Genomic DNA, 18,913 nt, shown 5'->3' on the forward strand with positions numbered 1-18,913 from the left:
TGATTTATGATTTAATAAGTTTAGATTTTAACATCTATTTTATAGCAGATGCTTAATTAACATTTATATTATTAATAATATTTATTATAAATATTATTATTAAAGCATCTTCAGTAATAACTTTTGCACTTTATAATATTACAAACGCAAAAATGTGTTCGTTGGTTTATCCTTATTTCATGCACGGAGCAATAGATTTAAGTTGATCTTTTTACATTATGAGAGAGTTATGGAGCAAGAATAATGACTACTTTCTATCCCGGCAAAACAAATACACGCGGTTGTAAGCTAGCAAGCCTTATAGGTAAAATAAATTTATCTGCATAAGCTAAAAATTGTAAAACACCATAAAAAGTTTTATACATATTAGCTTTATCTGTCATAAAAAAACTGGTTTGCAATAGTTTATTGGCGATAGGTTTTTTCGGTCAGCGATCCCTGCAAGTCAATGAACGTAATTCATATGGGCGCCTGTTGCTTCTAGGACGTCTACAGCCTCCAGGTCAATTATCTCGGGTCTTTAGAACTTTGAACTTTGTGAGCGTTCACCCTCGCCGGCGAATAACCTGTAATGTATTAAATGAAAGTCATATTTTTTGGCAATGTCATTTTTTGACAGGCACTCTTCTTTTCATCATTATTATTTGTGACGACTCCTTAATGAATGCTGATTTAATTTGAAGACTGTAAACGAAATTAAGGGCGTATTTACAAAGAATTTTTGTTAATTTTGTCTGTTTTATGACAGATTTTCGCTGTACGCTCTCACCTGCAGATGGTACGTGATGATACCACTTAACGCTAATCTTGCGAAGTACAGCAGGTTATCCATTCCATTAATTAACTTTTATCTCTCGTACTAAGAACTCTATCTAGCCGTATAGCGGTTTTGTAATAACGCGATAAATATAAATAAACTTACGCCTGATTTTGATTTCTCATTCACATTTTGGTATTCGAACCTGGAATCAAGCTCAGTATCTCTTAATCCTTAGTTGAAAATCATAAACACTAGACCAACTAGGAGTAATAATTATTACTTATTTATTGAAGCTTTCGCTTGGATGTTGGATCAAGGGTCGCAGGCAGTTATTCTTGAAACGGCGAGTATTGTGAGTTCCTCCCTGACACCCACTTGCCTGCTTTGCTTTGGCACCCAAAAGCCGGCAAGCGGAGGAGTGGTTTTTTTAATATATATTTTTTTAATGTAAAATTTAACATTGTAATTATTCGTTTAATAATATGTTACTGTTAATCTGGTGAAAGCTGAAAAGGAAAAAGTATCTAAATACTTGGACCTTGCTCTCGAGATTACCGCAATGTGGAATGTTGAGTCGACAGTTATTGTTCCGATCGTCATTTCAGTCAATGGTCTTCTCGCGAAAAGCTTCGACCAACATTTTAAAAAGCTTTCGCTTGGTTGTTGGATCAAGGGTCGGATACAGAAGGCAGTAGTCCTTGAAACGGCACGTATTGTGAGGAGGTTCCTCACTCTGAAGCCCTGACCGCCGGTTGCTTGGGCATTCAAAAGCCCCGCAAGCAGAGGGTGGAAGTTTTGTTTTTATAAATTTTTAATAGTGTTTTTTTATTTTATTTTTAAGAATTGTTAATAATAAAAAAAAAAAAAAGAAAAAGAATAAATGATAGAGTATAAATGTTGAAATATATACACACGTAATTCTTTAAAAAAAATGTATGTACATATAAGTTATGGTATATACATTTTTTTTCATTTTTAACAGAGAATTGTATATAATTATTCATTATTCATAGTACTTTACGCAATCACTTTATACCTACATAAAATAGAACCGAATTAAAACTACCATAGTAAAATGTGCAACTTTTACTTTTTAATTATCAAAACGCTAATGTTTAATGCTCTGAGCTTTATGATGCTTGGTCATATTATGGGAATTTAAAATACTTTCACATTTAAAATTTAAAAAACCGCTCAAACCTTCTTTATTTATTCAGATATGCCTTCACACCAAAAATTCACACATAATTTTTTGTAACATCATAGACTTATTTTCGGAATTGAGATTTAATGAAAGTATAATATAATGCTATCTGACCACACCTCAAGCCGGCCTTTGAAACAAATTTCCCCCTTCGTTCCACCGGGAGGCCTAGTATTCTCCTATTACCCGAATCATTTCTCCCACGCACATGAGAATTCTATACTTACTGTCTGTCCGAATCCTTCAATTCTGGGTGACAAATCAACCTTACAGGTGACAGTCAAATCAATCAAAAGCTATACGGCCGTAATGCTGGTTATTTTCTCCCATATATAGACTCCCTGCGATCTATTATCATAAAATATGAGAAGAAAAAAAGTCTTCTACGCTTCAATAATTTAAATTTCCGTAGAGTAGGTACTGAAGTTTTTTCCATGTGTTGTATTATTGTGATAAGCCTACTTACGTCTATTTTTGGACAGTTATGAAGGTTAATTAAGAACAATTCGTAAGTGCTATCAGTCATCATCTTTATGAAATTGCATAGCTACGTGTAGGTTATCAGCACAATACAATGTGTTAGCTGATAACTTCACAAAACAACGATTAATATATTTTAGTGTTCGTCAAATATATTACCATTTTTATGTGAAGTAAACAAAATATTTAAAAAAAGATAATAATATTTTTATTATTGCCTTATTTTAAGCTTTATGTGTCACTAGTTACCCGAGACTTCATCCGCGTTTATTTCTCGGTTTTTTAGAATCCCCCAGTAACCATTTACTTGCCTAACTTAAAAGGTATCTAAGCAAATATACAAACAGAAACACTTTCGCGTTCATATTATTAGTATGATGCAATCAAGTTAACTACTAATATGAATATCATCTACTTTACTATTAATTGTGTCCAAATTACGTACATATGTAGGTATTTTGTAGGCACTGCTAAGGGTGATCGCCCCGTCGCGTCGAGTCGTTGCACGGTATCATGATCTCCGTCCTTATACAACCTTCGCCTATTAATATCTGTAATTGCTTCTCCAGACAGTGAAAATAGAGTAACAAGCAGCCAAAGAGGTCAAATGTTATTTAAGTTCATCGAACGACTGCAATAGATTCATCTACCCCTGACTTTCATAACAAAATTATTTATTAGGGTGGGGATTAAATTATACCTGGAGCTCGCTAGCCTAAAAATTGCCTATTTAATTAATTTGAAGCAACCTATATTATCGGTAGTGGGGAATATCTGTGTCACGCGTATTGACAACGAGGAAGTGTTGCGCTTTTTATGTATCATCTAATACGTAACGGTGCGATTCCTTTCGGTCGCGGTTGGTGGTTCCTGAGAACTCTTTTCAAAATATTTCTATAACTTCTTCTATACAGTATAGGATCGCTAAGTGTCCGCAGCTTATTTTCTAATATAATATTAGTTTAACATAATAGTTTCAGTACCAGTATCAAGATTTTTGATATCTCTTACAATAAGTTAATTATTGCGTCCGGACTTATTTAGAACTGTTATGTAAAGAGGTTATTATTTTTTAGTCGGATTATGTAATTTTATTTCAGTACCAGTATTAGCATATACCTATCTTATTTAGATAAAATAATCGCCCGCAAAGATTATGTTTGCACTTGTTAGTAATGCAAAACGGTGGCAGGATTTTTTCTGCGCTAATAACCTAGGTAATCTAGGTCTTATAATTTCTAACCTTCCAAATATGCCAACAAGAAGTTAAATCATATCCGATGCATTATATTCTTAGAGAGAGTTAAGTTATATTATACCTCTTATTACAGCATAACTTTACTGAGACCCACCCGACCCCCCTTTTTTATCATTAAATAAAATAAATAAATAATTTTATGATTAACTCCCTTTTATATCTGGATTCCTATCCTTTTTAATTGCAATGCTTTTTCCAGTCTGAATTAACATCCATTTTTTTCCCACAAACATACAGGTCTAGGCAGTTTTGCTGCAAGGAACTGCTAAACTAGCTTATCATTGTAAACTTTGTTTGCAGGTCACGTAAACGAGGTCCGAGTAGTTCCTGCGACCTGGGCTACGGAGAAAGAGATGACCAAATGAATGAATGCAACGCAGCGCTCGTCCTTATGTCGCTCAGCTGTTCACCGAACTCACCTCGACCCAGTACGTATCAGAGTTCTAATTAAGGCTAAATCATGGTCATTGCCTTCAGCTTTCAAAAATCGAATGAGAGCAACGTGTGACACGCCATTGATTTTTTTTTATAATCCTTGATTCCTTGCAAGAGTGATGAATTGACGAGGCTGGAAATAATATAGAGCTAACTACCATTACTTAAAGCAGTATTATTTTAATATTATAGTTTGTTTGACGTTGTCGTCCTCATAATCATAATTGTAATTCAAACTCAACAAAACGTCAACAATATTAAAATAAAAGTGCTTTAAGCGATCGTAACTAGCACGGAATTTAAAGAATTTTTAGCTCTGTGAATAATGTTTGTTTTGAATTGGAAAACTAAATATTTCACCGTTTTATGATCAACTATTACGTTAGCAAGACCGTACTACGATTTCTGTTAGATACGTTCAGCAATGTCTACAGGATTATATAATTGGTACCATTGGTTTTTTTTGTAATCTTACTGTGTTCTTACTTTGTAAAGTAGGTACCACTTTCATATCCAAAGCAGAGGATGGCAATGGGAATAGAAATATGTAATGTTTAAGTAAAAATATGCAATGTATTTTATTTATTGCATAATTTAAGCATTCGGAGTTTAGATTGTACAAAATGTTGATAACGTCTAGACAGAAGTCTAGACTTCGTCTAGACAGGTATTCCGAGTAACTCTGATGTTATGAGCTCCAACCAAATGCGATCTAGTTTACACGACTGCAGCATATTTTCAGCAACCTCTATTAGCCAGACCCTTCATTAAGAAATTTGCCACACAGAAGATTTTGCAATGAAATTTCGAGACTTATACTAATAAATCTCTTACCTTTTTTTGTTTAAAGTGAATTAATACATATAGTTAATTTACCTTTCAGTTAAAAAATATACATTAAAAATGCTTCCAATGGTGCTTTAATTTTTAAAAGTGCTCCTACTTTTTGTTTTATATCATCTGACCAACAGATCATAAATCTATTACTTCTGCTATTTATTTTTATGTTATTCCCCTGCTATTATTTTATGTTATTCTTGGGTCAACCGGCGATGGATAGAGCTATTTATTGGTAGAGTAAGAAATTTGTCTATGTCTCTCAGTACCTAAACGATAAGTAAAATACATATATATATACGTTAGATAAGTAACGCTATACTCATATAAAGTTACTGGTCCAAATATAGCCAAAGATTAGATCGAAATAACTTTTGTATACAACATATCTTTTAACATTACACAATTCGGTACAAAGCCACTCACTGACTAATGGCTCGAATAAAAATTTACGAGCATCTTCAGCACAGGTCTAATGCCACTATGCATGTGCCGAGAAAATAGCTGTTCTTACAAGTGAAAGTAGCCGCTATAGTTCCGTTTCGTAATTTATCGCTGTGTAATTTTATTTGTGCTACGCACTTGTAACTGTTGGAATGAATGGAAGGCAAAATTTAAAGTAAAAATGCGGTGTTAGAATTTGTAAGTAGATAATTCATTGTTTTAGTGCACGGAGATATATATCTCATTTTATTTTAGCACCTATCTGTTCGGGCTCGAGCTTAAGTACCAAAATATGTTACAACACTTCTACCTCATAGCTAACTCTTTCTACGTAGTCATGTAGTCGGTGAAAGCTTTGTATAATTTTGCGTCTCTATTAAGTTTTGCTAATCAAAGCGTAATTTTGATTAAATAACTATTCTCAATTTATGTTGTATATTATCTAGGGCTTACCATTAGATAACATTGCTGGGGCCTGAGTAAGTAAACATTTTTAATAGAACTTCAGCATTTCTGGAGTACCCACTTCAGTTGCTTGACTCACTTCCGGAACTGACGGTTCCGAGGAGTACCGAAGTTTTCTTGTAATTAATTCCATGAATCTTTTAAAGTTTATAGTGAAATAATACATAAAAATGATACCGTTATTCGGTACAAACGAGAGTTCCGTGCCGCTGCTTTGGAAGTCTTTACTTAGGTATCCAGTGCGTTCAATTTTTAAATTACAATCACAACATCACTCCCAAATGCAAAAAAAATAACATAAGTAGTTCTTTGAAGGAGAAAAAAATTGTTAACATTGCCACCCTTTTAACTTCAAGATATTTAGAAATAGTGTCCTTAAGAACTATTTAATGCAATGCTAACCTAACCTTTTGATCATCGAAATGTAAGGTGTCGTAAGGATCTGCACCGTTATGAGTTCAAAGTCCCATGGTTAACATCAATTTTTATTATTATTTCTGATACACACTATAAGCTCCCGCGATCACGACTGCCTTGATATGAGTGAGACCTTCATATGAAATTGCAATAGGCATCTATTTTTTCTGTTAACATTCAAGCCTTAACTATAAACTTTTGTACAGGCGCCTGGGGTGATCGGTCATCGGTGTCTCCAGGAGCAAGCAGCAGTTCAGGTTCATCATGGCGATCCGGCACGCCATCACCACCTCCAGTCTCTTCATCATTCAGCGACGAAGGCATCGCTATGGACTACGAGGACAAACCACCCACTAAAAAGAGGGTGCGTACTTTTTTTTTTTTTAAGAAATTACTGCTTCCAATGTGTACCTTGTTTAAATAGAAAGATGACCTTCTTGTTAAACATTCAATTAAAGGCCAATTATTCAATGGCTTAAGCGAACGCAGTTCCACTTGAATGGAAAACACAAGGATTGTCAAGATATGTCGGTGATGAAAAATGTTTAAATTTACGTAGTCCCTCAAAATCCTAGTAACTGTTAAATAAACAACTGGAATAAACACAGTATAAAGTGCGTTTAAAGTAACGATCCTTCGAGACAAAATTACAGTCTTGTTGAACGTGCCCAACCACCGCCACCGTTCCCAATTAGACCGTGACACAGATCATGCTCGCTTTCATATCGTAACCGACTGCTTTAAGTTAATTACACAGAAGATCCTACGCATCTCGTATGAACGTGAAACTTCTTTTACTGACCGATTTTTCTTCAATTTGCTTTAAAAAGCTATTGGTAAAATATACCTATATATATGACGTTATTCATGTTTATGAAAACCTTTTGTCCCACAACTTTTTTCTGGGATCAATACTTGTACAGAAAAAATCATTTCATAAAAAAATACGCAGTGACAACCATAAGAAAAGCTGGATTACTGTAGCAACCGAAAAAAAGTTAAGATCCTGGACTCAGGACTAAGGACTAACAATAATAATAATAATTATCACACTTATAATAATTAAATAAAAATAGCTAACTAATAATATTATAATTCATACATATGTGACCATATGCACGCATATACACGTGTAACTTATATAATTAATATTATATATGTGAGGACTTTACAATTAGTTAGGCTTGATAATTCAGTATATATGAAAACGGAATACTTGAACTTATAATAATCTCTATAAATCGAGAATTAGCCATATTTATATCGGTGCAGACCCAATAATCCCTTTCCAAATGAGCTGCCTGTCAATCAACTGACTCACACCTGAACTGTCATGAGCTTTGTTGTATGATATGCACCTAATTAAAGTATAACTTATATAATTATTTCATTGCACTAAAAAGGAAATGTTACGTGACGCATAAAAGTGATTCAAACGAACAGATGCAAGTCAATCTTTTGTCCATGCAATCTCGCTGTGTCATAATGATAATGAGTGCCTTATTCGAGATTTAACAAAACGTTTCGAATAGCTAGTCGGTACATAACTTTCACCAAATGAGACACCTGTTCGACGTCGTTAGAGGCCATTATATCACGACTAGGCAATTCCTATTCCTGGTTTCGCAAGTCCGTTCCTCGAGTCAGCTTCTGCGTTTAATAATATATTCCAATACAACTGTAAACCTTAATAACCTAATGGTAATACACGTATCTGTATGCACGGAAATATAATTTTCTGATTCCGCTTACTGTTCCACATATTCGGCTTCAACATCTTGGTCGGATTCAATTTAGAATAGGGATTAGGTGCATTGATGACACAATCAAAAGTTTTGTTGATATTTACTTATTATATTTACGCGTACAATGCATACTAAAATCTTTATTATACTTTCATTTTCACTTAGGTACCTACCTACAATTATTTAAAATGTAAATTGACAAAAAAGTGGAACGGAAGGACTTCAAGCAGCTCTTGATAAGTATTTAATAGCAGCAGTTTCCTATCTTCTGTAAATGTACCTACTCGCGATTTCTTCGCCAACGTTTTATGCTGCCAAGTTATCACGGTTACATTATGAACTAAATGATCTTATAACCATTATTAAAAATTTTGGATTCGTTTCTATTTTGTAATTTCTAGTAAGCACACACATGTGCACCTTGAATTTTCTAATGACATGACCTTTATCTTTTTTTGCAAAAAAAAACACGAAATCTCAATACGCATTTACAAAATATACAGTACGGAAAACATAACCTCGCCAGTTGCCGATATACAAATATTGGTTTTAACAATGACATTCACGATAATTATATTAAAAGGGAAAAAATGAAATATCTGGCATTGGCATATAAATTTTACATAGGCAGCTGTCCACACAAGGTTCATAAATTTACGTAACTGCTAGTTGCAAGTATCGAGAATATATTATATGATTTACGATACACGTGCACAGTTCAGTGTATCGTACAATGTCAAGGCACAGTACTGTGGTCGCTCATTATGTAATTCCATTGTGAACTTGTCATAAATACGTTTACGACTGAGTAATCAGCAACGCCCGAGTATCATTTACGTCCTTTCCTATTCATCTTGTACATCGGACCTGATATAAGTCGTGTCACGTAAAAAGTGCGGTGGCGAGCTTACTGCGTATTGGGCTTTGAATAAAATTACATGTGAATGAGCTTGCCTTGCTAATAGATTTTATATATGCGAAAGTGCGTTTGTTCTTTATTCACGCAGCAACATAGCATCCAATTGACGTGTTTTTTTAAATCAATAAATCTCATGAATTCAAATAAAATTGAATTGTATATAAAGTTAAATTGCAATTGCATGGAGATAGTAGGTATGTGGGCTAGAAAATGACTAAAGTTACTTTCTATCCCAGAAAAATATAACCTTACTATTTGTATTCATACAAGGACGCGAGGAATCGCTAGTAATAAAAAAAAATCGCTTTAATTTTTTTTTAATCATTTATTGATTCCTGTTTTACCGCGGAAATAAAAATGGTTTTTCCGTTAAGGTCGTTTAAGTGTTTATCCAAGATTTCTATCCATTAAGTTTTAAATGTTAGTATTATAGCTGAAGTTTGAATATTCATCTTTACACAGGTGGAAATCTTTGTTGTTAGATATAACAACCTACAAAAGTTTTACCTACGTATTAGATTACGTTTTATACGTATAATAACGTACCTACGCACACCCACAATCTACGACGTCGCTTACAGTTCTTAGAAACAATTTTACGAGTAGATTGATACGACGAGTACTTCATCCACGCGCAATTTTCATTTAACATAAATAAAAATTCAGCTCTAATTAACGTTTGTGCTCACAAGACTCGAAAATTAGTCAGTCGATCAACATAAAACTTCCGCTAAATATTTCATCTCCATATAAATGTACTTTTATACACTTTTTATACCTGAATTCTAACAAGGACGGCAAATTCTAGCCAATAAGTAGCAATATTCTAGCTCATAATATCAGACCTAAGTCTCAGCTTAGCGTGGCTGGGTCTAGCCAGATCTTTTATAAAAGCAATAACAACCTTTGATCAAATATGGTACCTACCATACTTGATCGAGGCCTGGGAGCCGATTTTCATGGAATGACAGTGACAATGAGTCAATCACAAGGCTTGCTGATTGGCTAACATTACCTGGTTTAGCGCTGAACGTTCATTGATACAAACTGTCTAAGAAAACTCTAAACTAAGCTTAATTGACATTGCTGTCTTCTGCGGAATATGTCAATTTAGTTTAGATTTGTGTAAAACATAATTGGCATCATTGTATAAAACGGACTTTCGCAAAGTAATAAATACCTTCTTCTATTCAATTATTGGAATATAAGTAGCACATCAGAGGTGTGTATAAAGTTAGAGGTTTCGTATGCAGTTGAAGTTTCGTATATAAAGTAGCTACAGTTCAGTTCGTTGTCGCTATGAAGATAGAAAGATATTTGCTTATTATATCACTGTTGCATACCAACATCCAATGCCGCGAGAAACAATAATTGTATCCTTGAAATTAATTCACTCGCGAGCTACTAAACTCAATGGGGATTATTGTAGAGCTGTTACAACTGGTAAATAATGAGCTCATTGTAATGTTTAAAATATAGGCCACGTTACTACCTTACGTAACGTATGGTTGACTCCAAAACAAAGCATTTCTTTCACTGTTACACGTCGACACACATCTTTTATACGAAAATAGAGTGCACTTTGTCAAACAAAGGAGTTATAAGCACCATGCATCCGTGTATTCGTTTTGTTATGACCGCGGCCTTTGTTGGTGAATTTATTTCAAAGATTGAATCTAAGATTAAGAATTGTTTATGATATAGAGTTTATCCCTATTTATATTATTTAAAGATAAATATACATGCGGTAGATAACGTGTTTCTAGAGTTTACACCTCAGCTAACGGTAAATTTTTCGGCATAAAAAGTAGACTATGTAACACACTGCGACTGCGACCCACTAATTAACATAGCGTCAAAGGACAATCCAACAGACACACTTTTTCACATATACTTGTATACGGAAACAGCTCTAACAATGTAGATCAAGTTTTGTATTTATCCTCTCTCAGTAGGTGTATTTTCCGGAAAAACGCAAATCAACGCCAAGTGTACGCTAAGTTACACTCTTCAAATTAAAATAATCATCGAAATCAAAGAAATAAAGAGTAACATCGCAAAAAAAACGTGGTCTTTTTATAAACTCCCATGTCAGTTAAAAAGAGAGTAAAAGCTTTTAAACTTCTACGGAAATAGTAGTAGAAGCGTTATACATCCTTTTGCGTACTTAGCAAAAGTCATAAGCATTGTCTTGTACCAAATACATTTCTTTCACGCATCGATTACGCAACTTCTGCATGCACGTTGCTGACGCATTACGGGCTTATTCAAACAAAGAACATTTATGGGTGCGCTTGCATTATTACCTACTCAAAAACTAAAAACCTTTTTACGCTCATAGCTATATTCCGATAGGTTGTACGCGTAAATGTCAATTGAAAATATTTGTTTATCTACGCAAACAAATACCGACGGTAATCGATGTGTTTGAATTTAAAATAACGCCTAAAAATCAATCAAATATCTCCAGATTAGAATATAAAATTTAGAAGTATCCTTAGTCGTAAACTTTTTTCATTGTTCCCAGTTGAAACATATAACTTTTTTTTTCGATTATATTTATTATTACAATGTGAACCGATCTAAATAAGTATCAAGTATTCCGTTAGGATCGCGCTGTGAATATAATGAGTAAAGGAGGTTCAGACAGGAGGTTCTGGGCTAGATTTGGCAAGCTCTTAAGCTTTGTTAGCAAAAGAGATACTAGTTCCAATCCTGCGGGTTACCAATCATGATAATTTGCTTAAAATATCGGCATTATTTAAATACTGGCAAAGCTAAAATCAATGAAAGTTGTGGTCCTGTGCTAGGGTGGCGAAGAGTTAGTAGTAGACCCCACGTCTGTGGAGTGAGGACATCAAGCTATTCGCGAACAGTCGCTAAACACAGTTTGCAGTAGTAATTGGAAATCCCTACAAAGGAACTATGCCCAGCTGTGGACGCAAATCGACTGAGAAGATGATGATTACTACTTGAAATAATAGTTACCTACTTACCCACGTACCTACTTGTTTCATTTCCTGAACTCGTAATTACGTCTTATGTACCGTGTACGAATTGGCGTCATTCTCATTCATACGCAGTTAGGCAGAAGCTGTGAGACAAACGTACTGCTGTTTGGCGTGCAATTGTGTTGGCCCACGCGCACAACCTTGTGGTGACGGCCAAAATCACGTGGGTAGACCGGAGACGCGCTGTTTTTGACTACTATTCTTACGTAACATGTATTTACACGAAAATAATAGGCGTAGTAGCGAGAATGAAAATTGGCTTCGCGTAATTTTATACTCACGATTATAAGACACGCAAACATTTCAAAAGTTCACCACGATCAAATTCATCATGATACAATCTTTGGAATTAAATTGGAAATGAAAATGAAATTGTTTAAACGCGGATTCCTTATTTTTCAAATCATATTTTTTATTAAATCCGTTAAGATACCTTTAGTAGTACAAAAAAGATAATACAAATAAATCCTACAAAATATGTAAAAGGCGCTTACACTACCCATTGTTACATAATAACACATTTCCAAACATTTCGATTATAAAGTCTTCAATTTTACCTTAATTTCTTACATAATCAGTGTTATTGGTATAATGATATATGTCAGTATTTATTGAAGTCGATATTTTTAATCTGCGATGCTCAAAATATTTAAATCTCTTGTCCAAACGGAGTTATACTAAAACACATAGTTCCGCGACGTTAAAAATGCTAGGCTATTTCTCATTCTGGCTAAAGTGGAATATTAACATAAGATTTATAACATAACATTTACTAGACCATTAGAGTTCAATATTGACAGTTTGATAAATGAATTGTATTTAATTTTGGAGTATGACCTTCTCAGACTTTTTTTATCATTAATGAACATGTTTCTATCTCAAATCTTGCCTAATATGCCCTTATCTCTATAAATAAGTAGTACTAAAACATATGAGGCTTTCGCATGGTAAAGGTTTAGAAAGGTACCTACAATCTTATTTGTTCCTTATTTTGTCTTTCAGTACCTTTACAACTTTGGAGTTTTGAAAGTATTCTAGTATCCCATTCTAGTAATTGACAAAATACACAAATCGCAGTTTATTGACCTTAATGATACATAATCACACATTACACATATTAATTAAACAGTGAGTGATGGCAAGAAGTACATTTTTAATATAACACCGTAATCGAATACTTTCAAAACGTAGTGTCGAGTCGTGATGGCAATTAAAGACTGAGCTCTGGTTGGGGAATTAGCCAACCTTACATTTGACCAATTTTACATTTTGTTTGGAGACCAAAAACGCATTTAGTAGGTAACATTAACTATTCATATGGTAGAATATGCAACGTTAATCTTACTCATAGTTTAAAGGCGTTCTCCGAACAAACCCTGAACAATCAAATGTACTTACCAAGTCAATCGAACGAGCAATCGTGCATTGCATTGCTAAACATTGATGTATACTGAATCCTACGCAAATCGCAACCAATACTCGTGGACTATTATTTGTGCAACAATAGCTTGTCCCAGACTTAGTGTCGCCGGTGGAATCACATGAGGACGCTTGGCAACCGTTCTGATTAACAGTCGCAAACTGATATTGTTAGGTGCTTAGAAATGCGTCAGAAACGTGGTATGTAGAAAAGTATATTAATAGGTAGAAAGAAAAATAGATATAGAGTAACTTTATTACAATAAAATACAAGACGACATAAATAGTGTTAGGATCCTTTCACTATAAGTGAAATTGAGCTGATATTAAAGTCGACAACGCCGGGTACACAAAGTAGCAGGTAAAAAATGTAGACATACTATGATAGCTTAAAGTATAGGATTTGAACCTAGATGTAGCCTACATCGAAACTACTAAACCTAGTAGCTCAATCGGCCAATCAATCGGTATAAGATCCCTCCTCGGCCGTGTTTCTAGCACAGCAGTGTGTCTAAATATATCGGTCACTGTTGTCACGCCCTAATGATAAATGGCATTCACCCATTTCACTGCGGCCACATTTCACCAGTATAAACTTAAGGTTAAAACAAATCTAAAATTTCAATCTTTGTAAAAAGTAAAATTAGATAGAAGTTACGATCTAGGTTACCGAGATACAGAATCTATCGTTGTGACCGGATGGTTTGTTCTTCTACAAGTTTATTTTGCCAACATTCACTCACATATATAACCTAGTAGTTAGCAAAATAAACTTAACTCTGTCGGTACGACAATTTATTTAGTCGTAGTTTTAATATACATCTAATTTGCTAGGCATACACACGTTTACATTTACATTTCAATGTCTTCTGCGTCTTATGCATCTTAAAATCACAACATCGCTTGTTTACTTTAGAAAAAACCGATGTTACAACCGATGTAGCGATCAGATTTCTTTTAGAAAATAATATTTTAAAAAAATAAAAAAATTAAAATTAAATCTTAATCATACAGGTACCTAGCTAATATAAACTAAAGAAAATCTATAACAAAACATCAATCGCGAATGTAGTCCGATTACTGTGCAATTTAAGTCAATGTGCAGTGGTACCGTGTAATTTAAGACGGCGTCATTTGCAAAATGACTAACGACGATTGTGCAGCATTAGTATAATCTTTCCCCGGTGTCAGCACGGATTATCGGACCTAGGGTCGGCGACCTCCCTGCCCGCTCCACGCATGTGGACGGAACCAGTTCCTGTGCACCACTTACAACGCTCCGCCCTCGCTTTGGCCCAAAAAAAACGCCGATTAACATTCATCTCACATTGTTGCAGTGATCGTCATGTAATAAATACAACCCACTAAGCCAATATTTTTTGAAGATATTCTTCATTCAAAATGCAAACCTACCAATAACCTAAACAAAAGTGCAACGCTCAAAAGAGTTTTCTAAAATAGGGACGTCAAAGAGGGAAAGAACGTGAGATGTAAGCTTTTGCACCAAGAAATAGGGTCGAACCCGATCTTTTTTCAGAAATATAAAAACATGGCCGCTACAATATTATAAACGAACAATGCACAGCTTAAATAAAAGTGGTCTCTGCCAAGCCACCGAGGTGCAGAAGTGATGATGAGCAGTAACAACGGGCTTTGGTTATAGTGTACGCAATAAAACGCAAAACTACAAAACAATGAAATAAGATAACAGGACTGAGTCGTCTCGTTACTTCTTAGATATTCTTCCTATATGAATGCCTACTATAAAATTTAAACAAAATTTTTTCATTGATTAATTTTCCGATAACAAGAGACAAAAACATACAGAAGTTGCACTTGTAAAAAAATCCGTAATAGTTTCATAACTTGCATATTATGGGAACTCAGAATACAGACTAGTTATAACATACCTATGTACCTAAGCCTGCCTACCATAAATTATTATTTACATATCCGTGGTCACCTTAGCATAAATTAAGAATTACCTTCGACATTTGTCTTAACAAGTAGGCATCTATATGAATAGATGCAAAATCTTTTGTTAACGTGTGTAGGAGTGACGCCAGCTGGCAGACCTTGGGTAAGGACGCTGCTATTATAGCAAGCAAGGCCTTGTTAGCTTTCTGTGTGCAACCTAGACATGTGCATTTAATGAATTTTCATCATAATTATTCGTTTAAGATATAAAATTCCCAGATTTTCTTTTTCTTTAATTAAGATGTATTGATAATTGCTATACTTTATATGCATTTTAAAATTTTATAAAAAATTACAAAAGTTGCCTAAACGATGAACGTCCACTGCAAATAAACCGACGCGTGACGTTGACATATTCTTAAATACCCGTCAGTCTGTGCTAATAATACCGAATTTAAGAATGTATTCTTAGCTCGTTCACGATTTATTAATAGCCTTAGGCCTCTGATCCATTTTATTTCATCTATAGGCAGACAGAAACTCAAATTAAAATCAAATTAAAATAATCCCCAACTTATTTCGTAAGTTAGAAAGAGCTGTAATTTCCCCTAGGGCTACCATGTACACAACTTTCTTCCGTGATACCGTTAAGAGAAATTAAATGCGATACCATAGACAAGTAACGTAAAAGAGTTTTCCATCTTGTAACAAGATGAAAAACTCTTTTATGCAAAGCCGACGGTGGCTGTACAACAGGATATTACTTATACACCAATATCGCTAATTCGCCGAGGCAAGCAGAAAATACGTATATTGTGCAAGTTAGAAATTACCTGTGGTCTTTGTTTCCGAAATAGTCGTGACGTAAACTGCCTTCCTCGCCGCCTCATTTTCCTTTCCGAGAATGAATTGCCGGCAAAATCTCGTGCCTGTATTTAGTCGCTGTCATTAAACTTGCATTAGTAGTTCCTGGTAACTACATCGTATAATAAATCTGTACTTTTAGTTACACGAGCCAATCAAATGTATTTTATCAAGGCCGCTAGGTGCAACCAGTTCTAGAGTGCAACGAAATAATATAATAAGTATGTACCTATAGTAATCAGCAAGAGATAACGTAGGTTGTAATTATTTTGTGTGGAGTATTGGAAATTTTTTAAAGCTGTAATAAAAGATATTCCCACAAAGTCAATGCACTGGTGAATCTATAGTTCTAAATGTGAAAAGTTGTACAAATGCTTTATCAGATTTTAACATATTAGTATCATATATATGTAATTGGCTATATTATGGTAAATCCCCATTTCTTAAACGAGCACAGAGTGGTTTCATGCAATTTCTTTGAAAGACATCCAGTCAAGCCATGCTTAACTTTAAATGTAAGTATCATTAAATTATTTCTGTCAATTACACAATAAAGCGGACTATTCACTTTAATCATACTCCCAATCACATTTTTTGTAAAATTGAATCATTTAGTCGTAGTATTTTTCTAAATAATCCTAATAAAAGGATATAAAAGAAGGTGCCCCAGGCTTATTCGACAAATCTTTGGCACTTTGTTTAAAGTCTTAATTTAATAAACTGAACTCGGAAATCCAATCTTATTTACATTATAGGTATAATAATCAAGATTCAAGTACTTTATCCACATAGCATGTAATTATTTTAAAGAATCATTATTGTAACTACTCTACATAAAAAAGTGAAGACCATTCAACACCCATTTATTGGTATAAAGGGTGTTGGACAGTCTTGACTTTTCTACATAAAAGAAATTGTCAATATTAAAAAATTTGCTCCGCTTGCACCAGAACATAGCAAGTAATGCTAATACCTAGGAAGCATTTTTTTCTACACACATATTCAGGCTATATTATTTATATAAGTGTTTTCAAATATTTTCTTATTTATGAACATGTCACGTCTTTTGGTTAATTAATAAGAAAAGTATGTAATTTCAAATGAACACGACTATCAATACAGTCGCCATATTGATTATATTTCAAAAAAAATAAAGTCAATATCAATCAGGATGGTATAAGGATTGTAAGTTATATATCCAAATCTCAGTCTTTTGGTTATCAAGAAACTCACTTATATTTATAAACCAACATCCACCTTTAGGAAGTCCTGTTATTAAATTGGGTCGTATTTCGATGGCCTAGAGAAGAAAAAGAAGATAGGATACAAGGCTAAAAGTCCCACTGTTAGTTGTATTCTATCTTCGTTACTCTTTCTTATATAATAATTATCTTATTTTACCGAGCTAACAATTCTCCAAACGCGAAATGACCTATTTCTTTTTTATTGCATGTATACAAAGTATCAAAAGCATGCATGATATGTTGATAACATAGATGCCGGTAGCACCGCCCCCAGACTGTTGACGTCGGCTATCATAACAATAGCCAGGCAGGCGAGTTGCATCAGCGCAAGCGCACCAAGCCTGCTCGCCTTGTTGCATAATTATGACCCGCCTTTATTTATCCTTATAAAAAGATTTAAGTTCGGAGTTTTTGCAGTAACGCAAGATACACTTACTTCTATGTATTTCCAAATAATTAAATCAAACATAAAAAATTTAAAACTTTCTTAAAAGTGCATAATAATAATATATATAGTAAATAATATTAGTTAGATCTCTAAGTGTTGGAATAGCGACCACGCGCTGGTAAACACAGCGTTAACCGATCCGATAAGAGTGGACAGACGACATCAAACGAGTCGATGGGAGCCTGAGCCGTTAGGACTGAGGATTTTTAAACTCCCTACGAAATAAATTATTATTCCTTACAACAATGTAGTAACTTAAAATGTTGGTTTTAGTTTGATATAAAAATCAGAGCAAATATTTGGGTAATTAAATAATACGGCAATCCAAAACTTGATCAATTAAGAAAACGGTTGGCCTTAACTTTTCAAGTAGGCAATACCCTCGTTAAACAGGCTTACCTTGCAGAGATATGTTTATACGGAAATGTCATATCTACAAAATGGCGATAAGGAAAACCACGAGGCATAATGACGCCTGCAGCAATAAAGAAAGCACGAACAGCGCAGCACGTGTAAACGTCGGGAGCACGTAAAATCAACAAAACATTAAACTTACTAATAATATCTGTAATAAAATAACATATTTGAACTTATTTCAATAAAAACTTAATTTATACATATAAGATACTTTCATCATCATATCAACCAATTACCGGCCCACTGGCACGAGTCGCTTCCTGCACTGAGAAGGGTTAAGGCCGTAGTCCACCACGTTGGCCAAGTGCGAATTGGTGCACCTGACGCGTCTTTTAGAACATTATGGAGAACGTGTCGGGTACGCAGGTTTCTTCACGATGTTTTCCTTTTTGTGAAAGCAAGTGATATTTATTTGCTTAAAACGCACATAACATTAAAAAGTTAGAGGTGCGTTTCGGGATTCGAACTCGGCCCCCCGGGAGTAAAGCCGAAGTCCTCACCACTACGCATGCCAAATGCCAATAATTAATCATTATGTACGTGTGATGTTCAATAATCTACTGTTTCAGTTGCTTAGGTAAATGTAGTAATCGCTATAATACGATTAGTTTACAGTCAACGTAATCGCT

At 34.4% G+C, this 18,913-nt stretch overlaps 1 protein-coding gene across 1 annotated transcript in view; it reads left to right on the forward strand.

Moving 5' to 3' along the window:
• The window catches only part of LOC120637665 (zinc finger protein 704), a 78,478-nt gene that overhangs the window by 35,838 nt on the left and 23,727 nt on the right, over positions 1 to 18,913 (forward strand). Inside the window, exons 3-4 of the mRNA XM_039909595.1 lie at positions 4,003 to 4,130; positions 6,507 to 6,664. Of these exons, the coding sequence (XP_039765529.1) occupies positions 4,003 to 4,130; positions 6,507 to 6,664 (286 nt within the window). The remainder of the gene's footprint in view (positions 1 to 4,002; positions 4,131 to 6,506; positions 6,665 to 18,913) is intronic.

This window comes from Pararge aegeria, chromosome 4, assembly GCF_905163445.1.
Source record: "Pararge aegeria chromosome 4, ilParAegt1.1, whole genome shotgun sequence".
Taxonomy (NCBI): Eukaryota; Metazoa; Arthropoda; class Insecta; order Lepidoptera; family Nymphalidae; genus Pararge; species Pararge aegeria.